The sequence below is a fragment of the Pezoporus flaviventris genome, unplaced genomic scaffold (genome assembly GCF_033815535.1).
Source record: "Pezoporus flaviventris isolate CSIRO_AGI_PZ_B2104156 unplaced genomic scaffold, CSIRO_AGI_Pfla_v1 ptg000131l, whole genome shotgun sequence".
Lineage (NCBI taxonomy): Eukaryota > Metazoa > Chordata > Aves > Psittaciformes > Psittacidae > Pezoporus > Pezoporus flaviventris.
In genome coordinates, this window is record NW_026892679.1 from 3,104,226 (window position 1) to 3,127,227 (window position 23,002).

At 40.8% G+C, this 23,002-nt stretch overlaps 1 protein-coding gene across 3 annotated transcripts in view; it reads right to left on the reverse strand.

The window, feature by feature from the left end:
* SHB (SH2 domain containing adaptor protein B) overlaps positions 1-23,002 on the reverse strand; it is a 64,660-nt gene that overhangs the window by 24,959 nt on the left and 16,699 nt on the right. For all 3 annotated transcript variants that reach the window (XM_061478773.1, XM_061478775.1, XM_061478774.1), the window contains exon 3: positions 1,665-1,880. In XM_061478773.1, the coding sequence (XP_061334757.1) occupies positions 1,665-1,880 (216 nt within the window). The remainder of the gene's footprint in view (positions 1-1,664; positions 1,881-23,002) is intronic.

A 23,002-nucleotide genomic window follows, 5' to 3' on the forward strand; every position in this document is an offset into this window, starting at 1 on the left:
CTCAAAACTTTCTCTTCTACAGGCTAAGCAAGTCCAGTTCTCACCACACATTTAGTCCCTTTTCCCCCAGGACTCTTTAACCCCTAGTAGCAAAGCTGGAACCCAGCAAGTCAGCCAGTCTTCAGTCCATACCATTGCAGGGAGTTTGTCCTGGTTGCATCTTATAGGCTTGTTGTCAGCCCATTTCTCCAGTCTGTCCAGGTTCCTCTGAATGACAGCTCTGCACACACACCCCCTCCCCATTTGATATCATTCCAAACTTGATGAGGCACATTCCCTCTCCTCATCCTCCAGGTTACTGATAAAGATGCTAAACAGGAAGAGTTCCAGAAGAGATCCCCTGAAGAATCGTACTTCTAACCAAACTCTGGGAAGAATATGAATCATTAAGCACTACCCTTTGAGGTCAGTGACACTGACAGGTTTTCATGCATCTAGTAGTCCACCTTTCTAGGCTACAGCATTTCAAATCAGCTAGCACAGCTGATGCTACAGCACAGCATGCTGCAGGCTGAAGTTCGACATAGACGATACTTACTACTCTCTTTCTATTAACATATCTAGCAGTTTCAATGCAGAAAGCAAGCAGGAATTACCCAGGGCAAATGCATGCTGACTACTAATCATTGCTCTCAGGATTCTTCCCATGCTCCCTCCCAGAATCACATTTCTTCCCTCCTCATCCCCACAACCATCACCACATACAACTTTCCTTTCCAAGCTTTCTGCCAAGCTAACTCCTAAAAACGATGGGGAACAACCTTGATCCTAGACACAGCTTTTCACAAGAATATACGACTGAGGAGAAAATCATTGAGCATGTATGATTCTAGCACCCTACAAGAGCACCCTGGAACATAGTCAGACAAACTGATACAGCTGGGCTTTGCTGGGCATATAAAGGCTGTTTGACAGAAAAAGCCCCAGAATCACATATTCACTGAACGAAGCCCCCCATAACCATTCCTGCAAAGCAACAAAAGGAAAAAAAAATAAAAGAAAAAAGAGCAGTTTAACCAACACCAAGCACAGGCATTAACAGAGACAGAAAACATTTTTTGTCATATATCCCTGACTGACAAGTTCTGATATGGGAGAACTTCAGCAGTTCAAAGGGATTAATCCAAAACCAAGTTCTACATTAAATCATAGAATCATCTGAGTTGGAAAAGACCTTTAAGACCACCCAGTCCAACCATTAATCTAGTATATCCAAAGAAATGCTTGCAATTGTAACAAAATACTCTAAATACCAAGAAACTCATCACTGAGTAAAAGTATGTTACTGCATGCACGTTACTCCACTGTTTTTTTGTCCTGTCCCTTTAAGAACTGCCCCACAATTTAAGGATTTTGGAAAGCAACTCCCTTGTCTTAGAGCCACTGAAGAATGAACACTATATATCACATCCATTAAAATGGGGGTAGGGGCAAGGAGTGCTGACGTGATTGACAACAGGTCAGTTGAAGAACTATACAAAAGGTCCACATTTCTGCAACAGGTAAAGAATTGAGACTACCCACATTTCCTTTCCAGAGACCTACACATACATACACACACACACACACACACACACACACACACTAGAAGAGCAGAAACACTTTAATTCTCCCAAGGCAAGTATGAAGGAGAGAACTTCCTGGTTAGGATCTAGGAATCCTACCTGCCAGAGCTGGGATGGTGACTTTGTTCCACTCCCATGGCTGATCATATTCATCTGCAGGCCTGTCATCATCCTGTGGCAATTTGCTTTCTCGTAAATGGTGACTCACCACACTTTCAGAATCTGATTCCACACCACTGCCTTCTGGTTCATAGGGTGTGTCATAGAGCTGCATGTTTTTCTGATGGGACTTCATGCCTTCCTGCTTCTGAAACTCTGTTGGCAAGAAAGAAAATTGCATCAGCATCACTGCTAACCATGCCTTATCATTACAGTCAGTAATTCTAGAGCATTCAACTTCCATCCAGTCCTTAACAGCCACATAATTTTACAGATGGCAAGCTTGCACAAGACTCTAAACTGTACATTTGGTAACTGTCTGGAAGCAAGTTTTCTCTGGCTAACAACTGTAGCACACACAGTACCATGCCTCCACCAACTTTCCCTAGCTTGCATAGAGCCAGATTACAGGAAGCACACCATCCCTGACAGTGTGTGTAAAGCACACTTACAAGGAGCTGTGATCTGAACCTGCAGAACAGAAATTTGTGTAGTTAGAACCTTCATGGGTGAAATGTGAAGATATAAAGTTCACAAAAAAAATAAATACCACAGTACAATATCCTAATAAAAAATTCTTTGAAGTTACCTCTACAGAATATCAGCAAAAAACTACTAGGACTAGAGTAAGAACAGAATACCAGCAGAAAATAAGCTAGAACTAGAGTAAGAACACTAAACAAAAGCACTGGTAACTAGACCTTAGCTCACATTGTATTAAAAAACATGTATTTCTGTAAACTAACACTGGTCTTATAAAAAATAAACATGTTGAAACTTCATTAAAAAAACAATATACTGCCCTCATGAATACAGCAAACCAGAAACAGGGTTTTGTAAGGGGAAGCACAGCTAGCAAATCAAGGGGCAAGCTGTCAGGCCTTCACGCTGGCCCCAAGGAGACCACACCCTTGCAGTAGGATTCTACCAAGAGGTGGGTCCTATCCATGACTGGTCTGTGCACTCCCTAAAAGTAGGAGCAAGCTAGTTCATAGAACTGGAAAGCCAGTGCAGAGCTACCAAGACAGCAAAGTCCAAGGGTCTATGAGAAGAAGAGACGGTTTTATTACTCTGGTAAGGAGAAGGCCAAGAGGGAGATGTGACAGCAGCTCTCAGCTGCCTGTGGAGCAGTCAGAGCCCTTCTTGTGCAGTGTTAGAAGATGCCATAAGGAGAAACAGATCTAAGATGTAGCTTGAGAGATCCAAGTGGAACATTTGGGGAACCTTCTTCCACTGGTCTGTAGCACAACCCTAGGATAGGTCATCATGTAGGTCATGGGAGGAGTCTCCATTCTTTGGAGTTTGCAGAGCCTTGGCTAGACAAACCCAAGGTCACTCCACCTACTGACAAAACTGGACAGAGTGGATGACAGACCAGATGGCTGTGCCCTCATCTAGAAGGACTGGGAGATACTGGCAAATTGCTAACTGGCTGAAAAGCAGCTCAGCAGAGAACTTTGGGGTCCTCTATGACAGCAAGTTGAACATGAGCCAGCAATCCACCCTTAAGGTAAAGAGGGCCTGTACTAACCTGGGCTGCATTAGGGTAAATGTTGAAAGCAGGTCAAGGAAGGTGATTCTTCCCTTCTGCTCAGCACTGGTGAGGACACATCAGGACTGTTCTCACCTCCCCAGTGCAAGACAGGCATAGACATACTGGAGCAAGTCCAGCAAAGGTCTATGAATCTGATATATGACTGGAGCATTTTTCTTATGAGGAGAGCCTGAGAACTCAGACTGGTCAGCCTGGAGAGGTAAGTTTCAGTGAGGACCTTGTCAATATAAATACCCAATGGCAGAGAGAGAAGATGGATGGCAAAGCCAAGTGACAGGACAAAAAGCAAATCAAAGTACATGAAATTCCATCTGAACACAAGAAAACACCTTTTTGCTGCAATAATGGTCAAACACTGAAACAGGTTGCCTGGAGGGTTTCTATATGTGGAGATATGCAAGACTTGACTGAATGTGGTCATGGGCAACCTGTTTCAGCTGACTTATTAGATGGTATCACAGGGAGAAGGAAGGCAGCTTTTAACCCACAAACCTAAGTAAAGATTTAGAGCTGTTCTTTTCATTCCTGTGACAAAATTCATGCATCAATTCATCTATCAGCATGAATATTACAACCAAGTAATTTCTAATTCCTCCAAACCATTTCAAAAGTACTGTGAAATGTCTACAATATTGAAAACAATATGACAGAGTACCCTTATTATTTGGAAAAAAATAAAAAGCTTATACAGTACAAATACAGTAAACTTTACGCAATATACACCAAAATCAATGGTGTAAATTCAAGCAAGATAGGTCATGATAATGCCTAGTTATGAATGACAACCACATTACCACCTTTCAATACAAGCAAAACCTAGAAAATGGCAACTTATTTGAAAAAAAGTGCTTTAAAGCTTTTTAATTAAAACACAATCTTTGTCTTTCACCTATCTTTTGAAATGAATTTTGCTCAAGGAAAAATCATGCATTAAGAAAAACCTGTATTAGAAATGATACGCAGCCAAGACTCTCTTGTATAAATTCTCCGGGATAAAAAAGATATTTTTCTTTTTCTTTTAAAGTCAAAAACATTGTATGTATCTGATTTTCAGTACTGTGAAGCCAGCCACTGATACATCAGGAAATCTGCATTTCTGAGGAAGAAAAGCCACAGTCCTACTAAATCAGAGACTTTACAGAAAGGACCAAAGCACCAGACCACACAGGAAAAACTACCCGTAAATAGAAGGTGGTATGCTACTGATTCATAATTCATGCTCAATTAGAAAAACTAAAAATATTTGATCCTAAAGCAGAAAAGTTTCTCTAGGCAAAACTAAAACCTAGGGAGAGCAAAGAAGTAGAAGCAGGAGAATATATCTACATGCATATATAAAAATATATGTCTGCACACATATGCACACTTACACATACTTACACACAGCCTTTTTTGCAAAGCTTCCTATAAATTTTGCTTGAAACTCCATTTTTTTTACTTAATACATTGGAAGAGTATTTGTAAAATTTAATTTTAATAGAAGTAAAAACACCAATAGTTGCTGTCAGTAACAGAGAGCAATGCTCAATCTGCACCACAAGCGTTATGCACAGATAGTTCAATGCAGACTTGATATCTGAGAATTAGATAATTGAAACAACAGAACATTTGTGATGAAGCATTTCTCATGGTTTTCATGCAATCTCTAATCAACGACAGCTCTAAGTGCTGAAATAGTCTGGAATGGCCAGTGAGCCCAAAACTGTGATAATTTCACTTTTTTTTTTTATTTTTCACTTTTATTAATTGTATCTTTTGAATTCTTACCGCTGACACAGAAGAGTACATGTTTATGCATTTTATACATATAGAGTTATGCTCAATAAATTATTTAGCTACTAGAAGAAATAACTAAGGTTTTGAAGTAACTTTTTTTGCTAGCTGGCTGAAAGACCCTCACAAATAATTCTTATTCTTACAGATTAGCAGTTATAACAGAATCAGGCTCCAGTGTAAAACCAAGAACCTGACAAGCAGGGTACAGAAACTGAGACATCTGGGAACACAAGATTATAAGGTACAAGACTGAATTTGATATTCTTCTTCCTCTTTGATGAACAATTCTGACAAACATATACAGAACCGAAAAAGCTCCACAGGGGAGCAGTTAACCTCATGGTAACTTTCCAGCAACCACACTAAACCTCTTAATAGTCTTAAATAATTCAGCAGCATTACTCATAGATGCACTGTATTACTCAGTGGAATTGGGGAAGGTGCCAAGAAAACAGAACACCTAAAAAGCCAACAAACTAAATTCTGAAGACAGTAACATTTGCTTATAGAACCCAGTAGGTGAGCTTCTACAGCTTTCCTTCCAAGAGGAAGCAAGACAACAAAACAACCTGATTCTTCTACAGCATACAGATGCCAAGAGATATTTCCTTCATCTCAAACTAAAGCATGCAGTAACAAGAGGTCAAACAAGGTAATTTCACTCTTAAAAAAAAATCCTGTTTTCCCAAATCAAGAATGCCCGCAAGTTTCATAAGGCAGTAATAAACTTAATGCTATTTTACAGCCCTTTTACAACATTTCTTTGGATGAAATATGATACAAGCAACATGTAGGAGTCCTGCAACAATTGTGTAGGGAATTTCAGATACGGAAAGATTCTCTCAAGTTAAGTACGCGTAACATATTTTGTTTTCCTGTCTGGTGAAAGACAGTGAGCTATAAACTTTGTTGGGCAAGTTGGGAAGTAAAGGCAGGCTCCTGCATCACAGTAGACATCTTGCTTGCCTATATCCAACATGCAGAAAGAGTCTTAGCCTGCAAGAGACAAAGCACTAAGTCATATAAATCCCTTGATTTTTATAACCTCCTGTGTTCTACTGGAAAAGCTTTTAAACATTTTACCTGCAAGGAGTTCACAGCATCTGTGGTAACACTGGCATATTAGTTTCTTTAGCACTTGAACAGCAACCAGTAATTTATGCATGTTCCACTGAGAAACAGATTTATAATGTAATTAGATACAGACACATTAACTAACCAAGCGTAGCACAATAAAGCCGTTTTGTCAGATTCCAAAGTGTACTGACCCACACATACCAGCTGTGGTATGCAACTCTGATAAAACAGACCCATCTCCACTTCAGCTACAGATTCCAGGGCTGGTGCAGGATTTAAAATAATAGTCCTACTACCTCCTCTATTGCTTTCCCTACCAACAAACCCTACCCTAGTGAGACAAATCTGACTACGAAGGTAACATGCTGGAAACAGTACTGACATGTAACACCAGCTTTTGAAAACCTAGCATTTATAGAAGCCCCTGAATGAAAGTACAATGATTCTTCAAGGTCATTTGTGCATGCACTTAACTTTGCTCCTTTCTGAAGGAAGCCCAGCACATTGTTCAGTCATTTAACACGTTAACATGTAAACACAGTGCTGGAATAGGATTGTACAAAGCACAGCTGTCAGCTTTAAGAATTTATGCAGGTCTCATACAGATGGCTGTTGCTTCACTAATGTCCTCTTCCCAGAGGTCAGCTCATTTAAACAGCTTCAATCCTGGTAACCTGGATTTAGTTTCCTACTAACTACAAGAAAAATGCAGCCTCCTGTCAACTACACAATATGCAAAACAATAACCAACCTGGAGCAAATACCACTGTGATGCTGTTTTCACTTAGGGCATTTACATCATTCTACTCTATGAGATAACTCCAGCTGCAAGGATCTTAGCGTTGAACCAACTTTATCTGGAAATTACAGATCTTTCTGGTATCAAATTTTCAAGGCACAAAAATAAACTAAACATTTATCAACAGAAAGATCTGGATGTTTAATTAAAGCAAGCAAACAAACAAACAATCCCTTGCTTGAGCTCACTATTTGCATGCTGTTCTCCTGTATAAACAAAATGCCTCAGAAAGAGGAAGTGTTTCAGCTGTTAGGTAACAGGCTAACCTCTCTTCAACTAGGATAGTCAGAGCAAAGTTATGGGCAGCACAACTTCTGAAATGTGGTTTCAAATATTTCATATTCAAGAGCTCCAGAGTCTGCAAAGTGTTTGGAGGACTTGCTGCAGCATGCTGGTTTTTTACAGATAAGCCTGGGATAACTAGAAGAGCACCACACTAAAAATATAAATGAAAAAAAAAAAACTAAACTAATAAACTAAACTAAACTAAACTAATCTAAACCATAAAGCCTGTTCATGGACTACAGCCACTTGTATTCTTAGTACTCTTACTCATCATTGAAAATCTGTAAATAGAAACTTGGGAAGGATTGGAGTTACACTGAGGTACTGGTGAATACCTGATGCATCTCCCCAGATATTACTCTGACAGACTGGTCATCCCTAGCAGAAGGCCACACCAGAGCAAGGTCTGAACATAGAAAGCCAAGTCTCATATGGAATTATTCTTGCTCTCTATCAGGGTAAGGCATTCTTGCTCTCTATCAGAGGTTTGGTCCAGGTCTTGCTGAACTGGACCAAACCTCTGCTCTCCACATGCTCTGCTCTTGAGGCTTTCAATGGAGAGCCAGGGAACCAGCAAGTAGCTGCAGTAAAGGCCAGTGAGCTGTTTGCATGGAGTCTATGGGTAGGCTACAAATGAACAAAAAACGTTGTCACTTTGCCAGAGGCAAAGGCAGATGCTAATGCAAAGATCACCCTGACACAAGAACATTTGTTTCCACTGAATCCATTTCCTCTCCCTCCCCATAAACAGGCCAGAAATACTTAGCCAACTACTTACTTATTCCAAGCCTCACCACCAATGTTTCTTTTCCGCATCTTGGCCAAGAAAACCTGGAAACATTTTAGAAGTCATGCTGCAGACTTTTCATTGTACCAGTGCAAAGACTATTCACCACAGAAGGTAAGTTTTACCTCTGCTCAAATTTCACTTCAGGCCATCAGAAGTCAAGCTGCTTTCTGCTCTGCTTCAAGGTCCAGCTGGATGCCTCCAACTGCTGGGACACAAGAGAACACCAATAACACTCCAATATCAGGGAAGTTTGTTTTCCTTTGAGACTACAGCGACTGCCTCCCAATGCTCATGATTCCAGATTTTGCTGCAAGAAAGCTGGATATAAGACAATCTTCCATCATTTTTGCTTCTGAACAGAAGCCAAGTGACTCAGAAATGAGCCACTTTCCAGGAATGAACGACAGACATTTGTTTCCCTGCCTTGGTGTAAGAGCTCAGCATAATCTCTTGATGTGAAAAACAATGTCTTGGAAACAGTCTGCATCATGGAAATCTTACTTAAGTCCAAGGATGATTCATAACCCCAGGAAGAAGCTTTCAAAGCAACTTTACATTCCAACAATCCCAATAAAGAAAGGCTATTAGGCCAGTCAGAGCAAGGGCAGGAGGGAAAGAAGTTCCTTTATGAGAAGTATCAATAAATCAGCAAGAAAAAACATTATTATCTTCCACAGAACACATGTGCTGGGACAAAATAAACAAGCAAGCATATTCTGACAAAGAGAATAGGAAGTACAAGCTTTTTTTTCAGAGGAGGGGAGGGGCAAGGAAAATAAGGGAGGGATGTTGGTGGCATTGAGAGGCAGATTTTAAAAATACAAAACACATGGGAAGAAAACAAAATCTTGGTAGATTTGAGGCAGTGCTGCTTCTAAAGGACATGAAAACTGTCCCTGGAGACATATTTCTTTAATGGCAGAGGCAAAGAAATAAAAAAGTTCCCTGAAAGCACAAGTTTATTCTAGAAAGCCTTTCTTCCTCAACACCTAATTTCCTGTTAAATAAAGCAGTGATTAAACATTATAACTGCCATCTTAGAATTCATAATTTCTGGAGATTTTACCTCTTCAGAGGTGGTTTGATGCTGCTTAGCTACTTACTCCTTACAGACCTCTCCAAAAGACATAGAAGAGATTAACACTAGCAGAATCAGCTCTCTGAAAGAGATATTCTAACACCAAAATGGTAGCTATTTTACAGAAGCTAACACTCTCCAGTATCAGGACAGAGAAGCTTGCAGCACATAGAACTATTACTTCCTGCAGTTATTGCTACTCATGGCTGCTACTGATGCTCACAATGTCCTTGACAGCTCACTTCAGGCACACAATCTTATATCTCACCTTAAGAGGCAAAAGGAGTGGAAGAAGAACCCATTGATAATGTAAATGCCATTCAAGGCTTACACAGAAGATTTGCTTGAATCTTGTCTGCTTGTGAGAGAGAGTCTCTGCTTACTGAAAGCTTACTCAAAATCGCTGAATGAGATAAGCACTGATCAGAAACATTTTTCACGAGTTTAAATATTTATCTGCATTTATACATACAAGATAATATTGCAAGGGACATCTAGATGTGAGAAAATTGAGTTTATTAAAACCAAGTTAAAATATTCAACTATTTCCCTTATAGCCAGAGGTTTAAGTTCAGTAAGAATTATCCAGAGAAGGCTTATCTTCTCCGCACATAACTAACTTTAAACATGGCCTTACTTGGGATGGGGAAGGGGCAGAGAAGAAGGGGAAATGGACAGAGGTCTCCCTCCAGACTTAATTGCCTTCTGATACATAGTGGGGAAGAAACTGCACATAGGAAAAACATATGGCATACTGAGATAGTAGACTCATGTAGCCAGAAGAGGTGCAATGTATGATTTAACAAAGCCAGATGAGATGTGCTCTTATCTTCTTCTAGTCACCTGCTAGCATTCCCCCTAGAGAGTACAAGGCAGGGAGAAAGACTGTTGCTTACTAACTCCTAAAATAGACTTCTTCCACAGACTACATGGTGAAATCCAACACAGACGTTTGAAACGTACATTGTTTCTAAAGAAACATCTAGGCTGTGAATGAATGTGAAACTGTGATTAAAAAGCCAAACAGCTCAAAATATAGCCTGAAGCTTCCCTGATGACTAATGCCCATCATTTCATCTTTCTTAGCAGTTTTTCAGAAACATGTCATGAAAACAAAGAGAAGTCAAAGCTTTGGAAGTGATGTCTGATGCACGTACAAGATATATTTCCCCTTTGACCAGTATTCCAGAAAGAGCAGGCACTAGCAGTACTCTGTTTCATCCTCTGGCAAGACTTAAAAGCCACAGAGCTTTTCCTGTTCACTGCAAGTTGCTACAGTGACTGTTTGCAATTTTGCAAATGGTAAGTTGCAAGAAACAGTTTGCAATTTTACCCGCTTTGACTTGCTTTCCCAAGGAAAGTGCTGTCCTAGTTGCAATCTTTCTGTTCTGACACTCCAGTTGATCTACTGGTACAATCTAGGAATTCTGATCAGTACCTAGTACCTTAATGAAGACTAACCACCATCTGTTTGATTCGTAGACATGAAAGATGGTTTACATTTGCTGTTCAGCTCTGAAGACAAAATAGTTTAATTTAGAATTCTGCCTCCACGTGAGTAGTACAAGGAAGCTGCTCAGTTGTCAACACATCCAGTCACAGATTTTGCTTTTCACAATCCAAGGCTTTGCATGAAGTTATACACAGCTGACTTGCTATCACAGAAGAAGTGACACGGATACGAACACTGGAATTACTAGTAAAATATTTCACCTTATCCCCCTCGCCCTATCATCCCTTACTCATTGAGTTAGCTCAGCAACTGATTGATGGAAGGAACAACTAGTACCTAGAATTTGTAAGACTTCAAATACTCTATGCTGACCTGTTCAGCTGCTAATACTCAGTACCTTGCACTTGTTTGCAGATTTGTCTACAATTACTATACTATTCAGTCAAACCCCACAGATACTGATTCGTTGTGGAAAGTCCTCTTACAGAGTAATCTGTTAGTAATGCAGTATTGTTTCTTTCCCCTTTAATAATGCTTCTATCTAACAGTACAGAACATGAAGTGGTTTTTTTAACAGACACAGCTACTGATAATATGCTTTAAAATATACAGTCTATCAAGTCATCACTCAGAAGTATTTGCGCTTAAACAGATATCTAACAACAGCAAACAAATCTGCCTAGCATTCAGCAAAGCATCATTAAGAACAAAACTTACTGTTCTGGACAGCAAACCACAGTCACGCAAACACCGTAAATCAGTTCTCCCCTTCTTGCAACAGAAGTATCACAAATCATGAAGAGTTATAGAAGTTCATTTCAGTCATAATCTTGATGCATACAAATGAGTTAACACTTTCTTGTAAGTTTTCCAGTTACACTCTTATTTTCCAATATGCATCTTTAAACCACTAACCAATCTGCTTGCAAACACTTCCAATGCACAAAACCACACCCAAAGGACAATGGCATAAAGCTGGGGTCTTTTGCTGGGTGTTTTGTTCTTTTTTCAAAAAAGAAAGATACAGAATTTTTTATTTTTTAAGAAAAAAAAAGTTGTAGGGAGAGGCTGCCTGTTGATATGCTCTATATTCTACCATGATGCCAAGTTTTCTCAGTGCTGGTGCATTTCACAACCAAACAAAAGGGTAATAATAAGTGCTAGCTGGCCTAACATACAAAAGCAATGGTGTACCTGAAATACACCACATTTTTTCCCTTTGTCTCCCTCTTGCCTATTTCAATTGAGACAGCAGCACAGACACCTTCTAGCCCACCTCAGGCTGCATTACAGCCATGACAACTGCTGCAGGACTTGCTGAGGAAAAGCTCAAGAGGGCTCAGCAATGCCATCACACTTTTCTGCCTTGCAGCCCACCCCAGCCACGTGCAACTGTTTAACAGACCATACAAGAGCTACAACAGCGCAACAGCCACAAAACCTACTGCTTCTTCACCTAGGTTTTCAAACTACCCATCCTGCAGAAAATGAAGGCAGAACTCAAAGCAAGCCCAGAGTTCCTCCAGGCAAGTTTCCCTATTTCCCCCTAGTTTGCCTGGTTTGTTCTCAATTGCTAGTCAGACCTACAACAGTACCAGTTTTGCATGCCTATATCCTGCTTCATAAAACCAAGCTGTATTCTTCCTCTTCCACTCCCAAGCCACCAGCATGTGAAATTGAGTAAGGCAGAATCAAGAGCAAGCTCAGATGAAGACTGCTTCCATGCTAGTTTTGTGCACATTGGTACTGCTCAAGAAATTCTGTCACAGTAGCACAACACAGTCCATCAGCAAGCATAAACACACTGTAGGCTTCCTAGGTCTTTGCTTGGGTAGGGATGACAGAAAGAAATGATCATATCAGCACACCAACACACACCAAAACAGACAAGACTTACCTGACCCCATCCAGAAAAGCAGGCTGCTAATGCAGAAAACAGCCTCTAACAGTTCAAACAACCCGAGTAGTAATGAACCACTAAGTTTGCATAGGCATTTCAGCTCCTCCGAAACAGCACCTTAAAGCAAAGTTCTTCGCAGACAGAAACAAGAGAAGGAGAGAAGCTGTATGTTGTTGTCAGCCTACATAAAACTCATAGAGCACAAAAGAAGTTGTGTTTCTGGCCACTTACCACTGAAGTTTTAAGCTCATTTTATGACACTGTTGTGAAACCATATTAAAACGCTTGTAAACTGATGTGGCAGGATGTTCAGTCTCTGTAGCAAGCACAGAACAGGCTGAATCTTTGAATCTTTGGCAGGTACACACACCCTAACAAAAGCCCCGAGAAAGACCTGATCAAAGCCTGCAGAAGCTTCTCCCCATGGATAAAAACCCAGGAGAGTTTCCCACATGCATAATTCTTGTCCTACCTATGTGATGGAGGTCAGCAGGTACAAGGGCAAGGACGTTGGGTCCTGAGCCCTTGGGGTCTACAAGACCATGTCTGATCACAGCTCAGGTTTGACCAGGGTACAAATGGAGCCCTGCTGGAGAGTCATTTGGAACAGTTCCTTCTCAGAGCAGGAGGCCTGCATTAGGGGATTCCCCTCTTGAGTCAGCATGCTGTCCCAGGAAACTCCTTGAGGTTGGGAGCCCTCTCTTTCTTAGGTGAGGCATTTTGGATCATTGGCCATAAAATTTAAGAGCCAGCAGTGAAGTGACAGAACTATGTGACATCCAGAATCAGTAGTTCATGTTGGTGAAGCTTTAATTGAGTTTGAACAATAAATTTTGGTTAGCCTCAATTTATTGGTTCTGTGTCAGACTCTCATTTATTTTCAAGGATAAGAAAAATCTCCTCTGGTTTGGGTTATGAAACAAAACAAAGATGCAAGAGAAACTATAGCCACCATATTACAGCTGTTGTCAGAAACCTTTACTTAAGGTTTTAGTCATGTTTTGCCACTAGAGACTTTCAGATTTTGGATGTAAAGTCAGCAGGCAAAAAATTCTATCCTTTTACTAGCAGACTAGGCACAATGAAGATGACAAAATATCACAGTTGAAAGGGTGTCTTGTTCCTTCCAAGAAGTGTTATGTTTGTTTCATCACATGTTTAACTAATACTTACTGTACCGCCTTACAGAATCGTAGAATAGTTAGGGTTGGAAAGGACCCTAAGATCATACAGCTCAAACCACCCTGCCATGAGCAGGGATGCCTCACACTAAACCATGTTGCCCAAGGGTCTGTCCAACCTGGCCTTGAACAGCACCAGGGATGAAGCATTCACCACTTCTTTGGGCAACCTGTTCCACTGCCTTAACACCTTCACAGTAAAGAACTTCCTTATATCTACCCAGAACTTCCCCTGTTTAAGTTTGAACCCGTTACCCCTTGTCCTGTTGCTACACACAGTCCCTCATGAAGAGCCCCTCCCCAGCATCCTTATAGGCCCCTTTCAGATACTGGAAGGCTGCTATGAGGTCTCCACGCAGCCTTCTCCTCTCCAGGCTGAAGAGCCCCAACTTTCTCAGCCTGTCTTCATATGAGAGGTGCTTCAGCTCCCTGATCACCCTCGTGGCCCTCCTCTGGACTTGTTCCAACAGTTCCATGTCCTTTTTATGTTGAGGACACCAGAACTGCACACAGTGCTGCAAGTGGGACCTCACGAGAGCAAACAGGCAGGATCACCTCCTTCGACCTGCTGGTCATGCTTCTTTTGATGCAGTCCAGGATACAGTTGGTTTTCTGAGCTGCAAGCACATACTGAAGCTGGCTCACATTAAGTTTCTCATTAAGCAACACCCCCAAGTCCTTATTGGAGCTTATTTAATTTTTTGTGCTGCACAGAGAAAAAAACAAACTGATTGGAGAAAGAGAAAATATACTATCAAAAGGTTGATTGAGAAAGTACTCCTGAGAAAAAAACCCAACATACATATCTTCCCAAGCTGCTGATTCTTCATATAACAAATCCCTTCTATTCTGTTTTTGAACAATATTGCGGAAGAACAACAGGACTGGGACCAATTTTGGAAGATTGATGGCTGAACTGGTAAGTCTGCAATATGTACCACTAATCTCCTCCTCTCTGTAAAGTGGCTTTGACTCCTCTCAGTCAGAACCAAAAGCAAGTTTACAGCAGTCCCTTCCTTTTACACGCAGACCACAGTGGCATCATTCACCTATACTTCCATCACATCTCCTGATGAAAAGCACCCAGAATTCCTGCCAACAGAGTCCACACATGCACACACAGCCCCAGTCCAACCTGCAAGCTCACCTGCCCAGGCTCTGCTCCTTCATCCCAAGAAGGGATAGCGAACAGCTGTCAGGAATCATTCTTCCTGCTGCAACAGCACGCTTTCAGAATGCATATCCCCTATCCAGTCCAGAAACTGGTAAGTTTATGGATGAGGTTCTGCTCAAGCTGTATTTCAGCAGGTTGCTTCTTTATGCCTCTCAAAGCACCTGTCCAGTCTTTCTAGTAATTAAGTTTAGGAAGACAGGTACTGAGAGCACACTGAATGGTGGCAAAGCTGGAAATTGACTGAGACCAAACATGGATTTCCATAAGACAGCCTGGGCTATCCTGATTGTCACAGCCATTTCTCACTTTCACAAAACAGCTACAGACTAAGCGTGCGGACACAAGACAAATTATGTTAAAAAAGATGTTGCTTGCATTAGGAAAGTAGATAGGTTTTGCTTAAGTAACCCTCCTGATCAAAGTAGTTTGAAACTTTCTGCTTGTCATCACAATGCAGAGAGTTCTTCCAAAGGGGAGGCATTCTGAGCTCAGTGATTTCTTTTTCTCAACCATCCAAGCATTCCATTCCTTCACTTTGATTTTTGTGGAAAAACATACACCAGATTTACTAGACACTGAGCAACTAAACTGCATGAATGAAGTTACATTCCTTCCAAATGCAACTTCACCTAGTCTATTACCATACTAACCTACCTTTCAAAGTTCTGGACATCCTGTTCCCATTATTTTGGGTGTAACTTGTGTCTTAATGAGACGAAGCAACAAGAAACTGAAAAAAGCCTCAATTTATATTCAGGCTTGTGATTCAAATTTCTCCATTTAGTCCATTTCCAGACTACATCAAGTCTGGAGCAAGACGAAGATGCTGAAACAGGGTGGTGGGCTGGTGAAGTCATTTAAATCTTCACTTAAACCCGTTCTGAACAGTATGTTTTTACACTGAACCTAAGGAACAAAATTCTGTGCTTGCAACTGATGCACTGAGTGGCAGGACATAGATATTACCTCTTTCTATTCCAAATTCAGATGGGGTTATGGTTACTTTTTCAGGAAAAAGCTGATTTTACAGTTACCCAGTTGTGCAGAGTGGAGAAGAAATGCTCGTGTTCTATTTTCACTCATTTGTAAGCGGGTATGCACTATCCAGAGCAGTTAGCACTGCCCTAATGTTAAACATTAGAGAGAATGCCTAAATTATTGTAGGGGAGGAGAAAGATTTAAACATAGATGAATGATATTCATTTTATGCACAACTTGTTTCCACCCTTAGTTGTGCACCTAGTTATAGCAACCACAACACAACACAGTCTCTCCCAACATAAGAAATAAGACTCTATGCATTCTGGCCTTATCTCCTCACACTCACTGATGAGGTGCAAAGTGCCCCATGAATAGAAAGAGAAGTACTGATAATCCTGGCAACTCAGCATGGATCTGAAGTGATACAGCTTCTCAGCACATATGAGATCTATTGCTTCACTCAGAGAGAAGGTAAGGGCTTATGTGAATGCAGATTCAGCATTATTTCAAACATGCCTCGATTCATGTACATCAGACCTAATGCAAAGGAAGAAGTCCTCTTCTATAATTGTCTGCAGACAACTTTTTTCTTTTAAGTCATTATTGAATGAAACTTCTCTCCAAATTTCTAATGAAGGAAGAAACAACTTGAAATAGATGCTGAAGCCCAGGAGATTTTTAATTAACATTATATCTAGCATTTTTTAAAAAAGGTGCACAGCTGTTCAGAACATATGCTCTCGCTTCTATTGGGCTGCAAGGAATTCTGCACTACAATCAGGCTAGCAACAGGTGAGGGCCAAGCTCTACAAATTCACACAGTAACACTAGCAGTATGCTCCAAATGGTGGGTATGCTCAGGATGCAGCCATCTCCTTTGTCATGTCTAGGAATAGCTCCCAAGATTTTAAGTGCAGTCCTTTAAAAAACTCCCAACATGTAAAAAGCCATCCTATAACCAGCCACAAGCTTACTTCTGTGTGTTACTACTGAACTTTAGCTCTCATCCAGTGGCTCTCCACACTGCAAACAACAAGTTGAGAGCACATTAAGATGGCAAAAGCATAAGAAAGACAGAATGAAGGATAGGTCATTGTATATAGAATGAAACTTTTGCTTGTAACCAAGCGACCTGGACCCCAGGTGTACTCTATAACAATGACAAGCAAGAGAACTTTTCAGTTAATGTTAGGGAAAACAGAATCAACTAAGGAGGTGGCAAATGGACAACAAGGCTGGCCAACTCCAAAGTTCAGCCAAAGGATGAAGTGATGAAGAGGAAGATGATGAAGAAACGACCACCAGGGGTCCCAAAGACAACTACGACATCATTGTGCGCATGTGCGAAGAATTTTTTAGAGATATGATGTAAGGCATAAGCAACTTCATGAATATGCATATAATGTAATGAATATGTTTGTTTAATAATTATATAGTCACAGCTTGTTCGGTGCTCAAGCAGGACATGCTTGGAGGAGCTATCCCACGTGTCTCCCGGTGCCTCAATAAAGAATACCTGCTTGTCAACTTAAACTTTGTTGGCGAGTTCTTAAGAGTTTTTCTATGAATCAACATATCTAGTTTTCAAAGAGTAAAGAGTTACCTTGCACTTTTCCCCATATTTTTTAAAGAAAAAAAAATAAATCTTGTTCTCCTAGAATGACCAGCATATAGCCTTATTCACACCATTTGGTAACAGGACAATGAACGTAAGAGTTTTAGCCAGGAACCCACAATACCATATGAGATGGATTGATGATGGATAAATTCCCATTCTGCGTTGATTTCTAGTCATGGCAAGCCTAGTGTTAGATTCTTAGATAGAATATAGAATTGAAACACACAAAAATGCAGGAACAAGAGAAGAAGATTATTTTGAAAACCATGCCAGCTGTTGAGCTTAGTGAGCACAAACACTGCCTCTTCTGTGCTGGTTACAGCTATTTGCCATGTTCAGACAGCAAACCTTGATCAGTCACTACAGTGCTTAAAGCTCACAGGTGGCATGCTAGGCTCAGTGACCTTCAATAGTCCAAAAACATTTTTTCTAAATATCCCATGCTGTACATGCTAATCTATGCAGCCTAATATTTATAAAGGTAATTAGCATTGCTCTTTTCACATCACAGTGGTAAACTAGGCACCAACAAGCAATATGCCAGAAGCCACATGGAAAAGGATTTTACAAAACTGACTCACCACCATGGTGCTGTAGTGACTATCCAGATGAAGTTACATGTCTGAACAAAAAACAGCTTCTCTAGTTACAAGGGAAACTGACACCAAGACCTTTTGAAGTAGGTGCAGGTTCATGGGAATGCTGTTTTCCCCACACTCCCAGCATTTCTGTGATAGCTTGAAGCAAGACAAAGCTACTGCTCCCAGCATGTCCATGGGGAGCTCCCAATTAAGGCAGATGTACTGCTTTTGCTAGGCTGCCAGTCACACATTGGAGATTTCATCATGATTCAGGCACAGACTCTTACTGCAGTCCCTAGAAAGAAACAGTAAAGTGCAGAAAGGCGTTTTCTCTTCTAGCACTGCTTGCTCCTAAAGAGAAGTCTTAGTTTTCTGCATCCAGCAGGCAAAGCACAAAATCCCTAAATGTGAGGGAATTAATCTTGCTCGCCAGTGTTCTACTGCATAGGCAGGATGAAGTTTATAGAGACAGAATGATAATTACACAGAAAAAGAAGAAAGAAAGGAGGATGCTAATGCTGTGAAACTTTGAACAAAGCTGTGAAATTCCCTTTGGAATTCTCTCCAATATCCTCCTTGCTTAACCTCAAAAAAGCTACTGTTGATAGAATCTTCATATTTATTAAGAACCATCTGGATGGAGGCTCTGCCCTTCCTCCTTGAGCACTTCCTTTAGTTTATGTTCACTTCTGGTGATAGTGCAGATATGTCATCACCCAAGCTGATGAACGCATTGAACAACAGAAAGGACTATGATCCAAATGCTCTAGAGCATCCCTAGAAATAATTTCCAGCTCTTCAGGTCCAGCACACAGATCCCTCTAGTGTACCAGTCTTGCTTCTCAGACTAAAGCCAAAACATGGCTTTGTACCAGCTACTAGGAAGAAAAATAACTCTGTCCCAGTTGAAACCAGGACAACCAGTCTCTTGCTCCCGGAGCATGTACCTAAACTCATTTGTTTAGTCTGTCTTACATAGACCAGGTGTCCTGGGTTCAGCAGTAGCAGCCATTTTTCTCCTTCTGGGTAGCTGGTGCAGTGCTGTGTTTTGACTTTCAGCTTGGGAACAGAGCTGATAACAATGATGTTTTGGTTTGGCCAAGGACTTTGTGAGCCTCATGCTCTGCCAGGGAGGAGGGGAAGCCAGGAGGAAGCAGAGACAGGACACCTGACCCAAACTGACCAAAGAGGTATTCCATACCACAGCACGTCATGCCCAGGAGGTAACTGGGAGTTAGCCGGAAGGGCTGGGAGTCTGCAGGGTTGGAGGAGGTATCAGTCGGTGCTTGGTTGGGCCGGGGGTGTGTGTGTGTGTGTGTGTGTGTGTGTGTGAGTTATCGGTTGGCTGGTGGTGAGGTGATGTATTCTCTTCCCTTGCTATTTCCTTTATCATTATTATTATTGGTGGTAGCAGTAGTGATTTGTGTTATACCTTAGTTACTGAACTGTTCTTATCTCAACTCGTGGGAGTTGCACTCTTTTTGACTCTCCATCCCTCCAGGAGTAGGGGGAGGTCAAGAAGGGAGGGGAAGTGAGTGAACAAGTTGTCTGGTTTGGTTTAAACCACGACACCAGGCTTGTAGGAAGAAGACTGTCTTGATTTGGTATTTGATTGCATATGTTTCATGCAGTCTGTGAACTTCACTTTATTCCTTCTGAGAGGAGCTGTGGAAGAGCTGTGCCAACACAGTGTTATGGGTACTACCACTCTGGCCTGACAGTATCTCAGTTGTTCACTTCTGTTCAAATGCGGCATCTCCAGCCACTGCTCCTCTGGGAATCTCTCCCAAGTATGATGTATCTCCTATACCTAATCCAAGCAATGATGCTCGGTTACACACTTGGTAACAGGGCTGTTTCTGTGACAGGCCACATGTTATTGCCTCAGCTATTGCCTCAGCTACAGACTGGTGCTAGGGGAAAAAAAAAGAATTGAAAGCTTGCATAAGAAAGCAGTGGAAACACATTACTTAGAACACACTTGGACGGACAGTCTAGCTCTTGCAAAGAACAACGGGGATTTATACTGCGGGTCTGAGAGAGAACAGTCCTTCCAGCAAATAGGTTGGTGATAAGGCAAAGAGGTAACACAGTTCCTGTGGATCTGGGTGCACACCCAGCCAAGATGAGACTCGCACTGCACCAAGAACTGAATTCCCAGGGATTTTCTCTGCATCTCCAGAGCAGACTTCCTGAAGACAGGGCAGACACTTATGAATATCATCACTGTCCATCAGATGCGCTTGGCTGCTAGGAGATGACAGCTTCTTGTAAACATGCATTCATTCTCAATATGCTCTACCTTACCCTCAGGTCAAGCGTTTCCTCAAAAAGCCTTTCCAAACCTTGGTATAAAGGTTGCTTTCTTTCATTTAACATAACCACAAATTCAGGAAAAGAGTGTATTTAATGGACACTATCAGGAGAAGAAACTTCAAGCCTGAGTAAACCTAACCTAATTCTAACCACAGACAGCATGGAATCATATGGATCAATAGTTTATTTAAATAATCAAGTCAAAGGCTTTTTTTTGTTGTGGTTTTTTTTTGTGCGTTTGTTTTTGTTTTTTTTTTAATTAAGCATCAGCTGAGAGCCAACTGCATGACAAGTGCAAACCCACAGAGCTTTCAGGGGAGAAGTTTTGAATGAACACACTTATTTCAGACATCACACGTTTCTACTCAGGTGTAAGCTTAGCTTCTCAAATCAAATTAATAGGGTCTTATTTCATATGGACATTTGCTTTTGCCTAATCCTTGACTAACGCAAGGAGAATGCAGCAAATACAAGAACTTTAGGCTCCTATTTCAAACTAGCCCTTACATCTGGTTTCCAGAGTTGATCAAGAATTACAGTACATTGGTAAACAAGGAATAACTGACAAAAAGCTGTTTTGCTTTCTCTCTCTCCTAAAATGCATTCTGCTGAAGTATGCAAATTCCCCCTGTCCAGGATTAAGCCGTGTGAAGTACATTCAGAAGGGCTTCATGAGATTAGTTAAACTAAATGGATAGCATATAACATTCTTATGTTCATCAGACAGCACAGCTAACAAACAAACACAACAAACAGCCGTAAACATTTTGAGGCCAATCAAATTGCAGTCCAAAGGTCTTCCTTAGAAATAATAAATACATAACATAACTCACATGGGAAATATAAACTGAACCTTCAAAAACTCTCCAAAAAGATGCCTTTGGATTTTCATTTGTCAAGTAAAATACAAAGGCAACATCCATGCAATTAAAAGCAAACATAAAACCACGTTTGAATATAATGGAATATAACCTAACCTCAGCAAGGTTTATGGAAAGACTTTCTCTATTTCTACCAGCATTAGGACAAGATGACTGGAAACCAAAAACCTAGATCTCAAAACATTGAAGATCTTCAGGAAGATTTCAGCTACTGGCTTAATCAAATGCATATTCAGAACACTTGCTACATTATACTCAATTAAACCCCAGTTTCAAAAGTGCCCTTAGCATCTTTGAGAGCTCCTCCTGTAATAACATACAAAGCAGATATAACAGCTTAGTCACTGCACCAAACACCAAGGGTGTCCTACAATTGCAAGCGTACACAAATTTCTGCCCCTTAATTTAGTTGAGATATCTAAAACGGTTCACTAAAACATCCTATTCATTATGGCTAATCTTGAAAAGAAGATAGAATAAGCTCCTACCCTAATCACAGGAAGAAAGAAATCAATGCATTGTCAGCTTCATAATTAAAATTACAAACTTTCATCACTGCTGTATAAAGAACAACAACATATCGGGACTAGTATTTCCCATAATTGGGTGGATGCCCATCCTTGGGAATGTGAGGGCTGGGTGGGGCTTGGATCAACCTGGTTTAGTGGAAGGTGTCCCTGTCCGTGGCAGGGGGATTGGAATTAGATTACCTTCAAGGTCTCTTCCAACCCAAAACATTGTATGATTCTATTTTTTTTCTGAGAAATTAGTCAACTAGAATAAACAGATTTATCCCAATGTGAAATAAAAACTCCCAGCTGGTCTGTAAGATACTAAAAACTTCCAAACAGTATGTCACTTCCTGTGGCTCCCTTCAGAAATGCTATTTAAGAAAAGAAAAATAGGAACACTTGCATGAAAAAAGGACCTTTGCATCCAACAGCCTCATCTTCCCCCACTGATTAATTTTTTCTGAGGGCAGGAGCTGCCAATAGAAAAGGAAAGCATACAATCACAACTTAAGTGGGCACAAGAGTGACTTTTACCTCATAATGAGAAAAAGAGGACCTGCTGTACAAATCCAGGAAATGCACACTTGATCTGCATAAAGATGTGTGTCGACTGAGTGAAATAGTCATAAATTAGGAACACATGGCCCCATAACCCAAAAAATTTACAGACTGCACAGCCAACAAATAGGAAATGGATGAAGATTGTATGAGGAAAATACAGCCACATAATTAATGCCTGGACAAGCAATTCGAACAGTCAAAACTGCTCCAACAATGCCACCTTTAACCACCTCTTTATGTGACAGAAAGAAAGGATGCTACCAAGAACAGCATTTCAAGGCTCACAGGTACCATAAAGTGTCTCATTTTGGTCAAAAAAAAAAAAAAAAATTCCATGCGAGAAGTGAGAAAGGAAAGAAGGAATCTACACAAAGATGTAGCTTTGCACCTTCCTTGTCCAAAAGAGGGAAAACCAGGAACTCTGAATCTGATCAAGGGGAAAAAAAGGCCATAAGCAAACTGACCAACTTTTTTTTAGTGAACTAACACAATGTCATTCTTTCGGTCATCCCTATCATGTACACAGATGAAAGCCTTGACATTGTCAAGCTGAGCACTACACACTTTAACTCCCATTGCTCACAGTTTCATCTTTCCACATGACAGTACAAACCATCTATATTCAATAGTGAGGTCCAGAGCAGTATTTCTAGATAACAAGGCACATGCAGGTACACGAAAAGCCTCCACAGTATTTAGTGTTGACTGAGCATCTTCTGAAACGTGGTTTTGTGTGCTAAAGAACATTCCTGTTTCACAG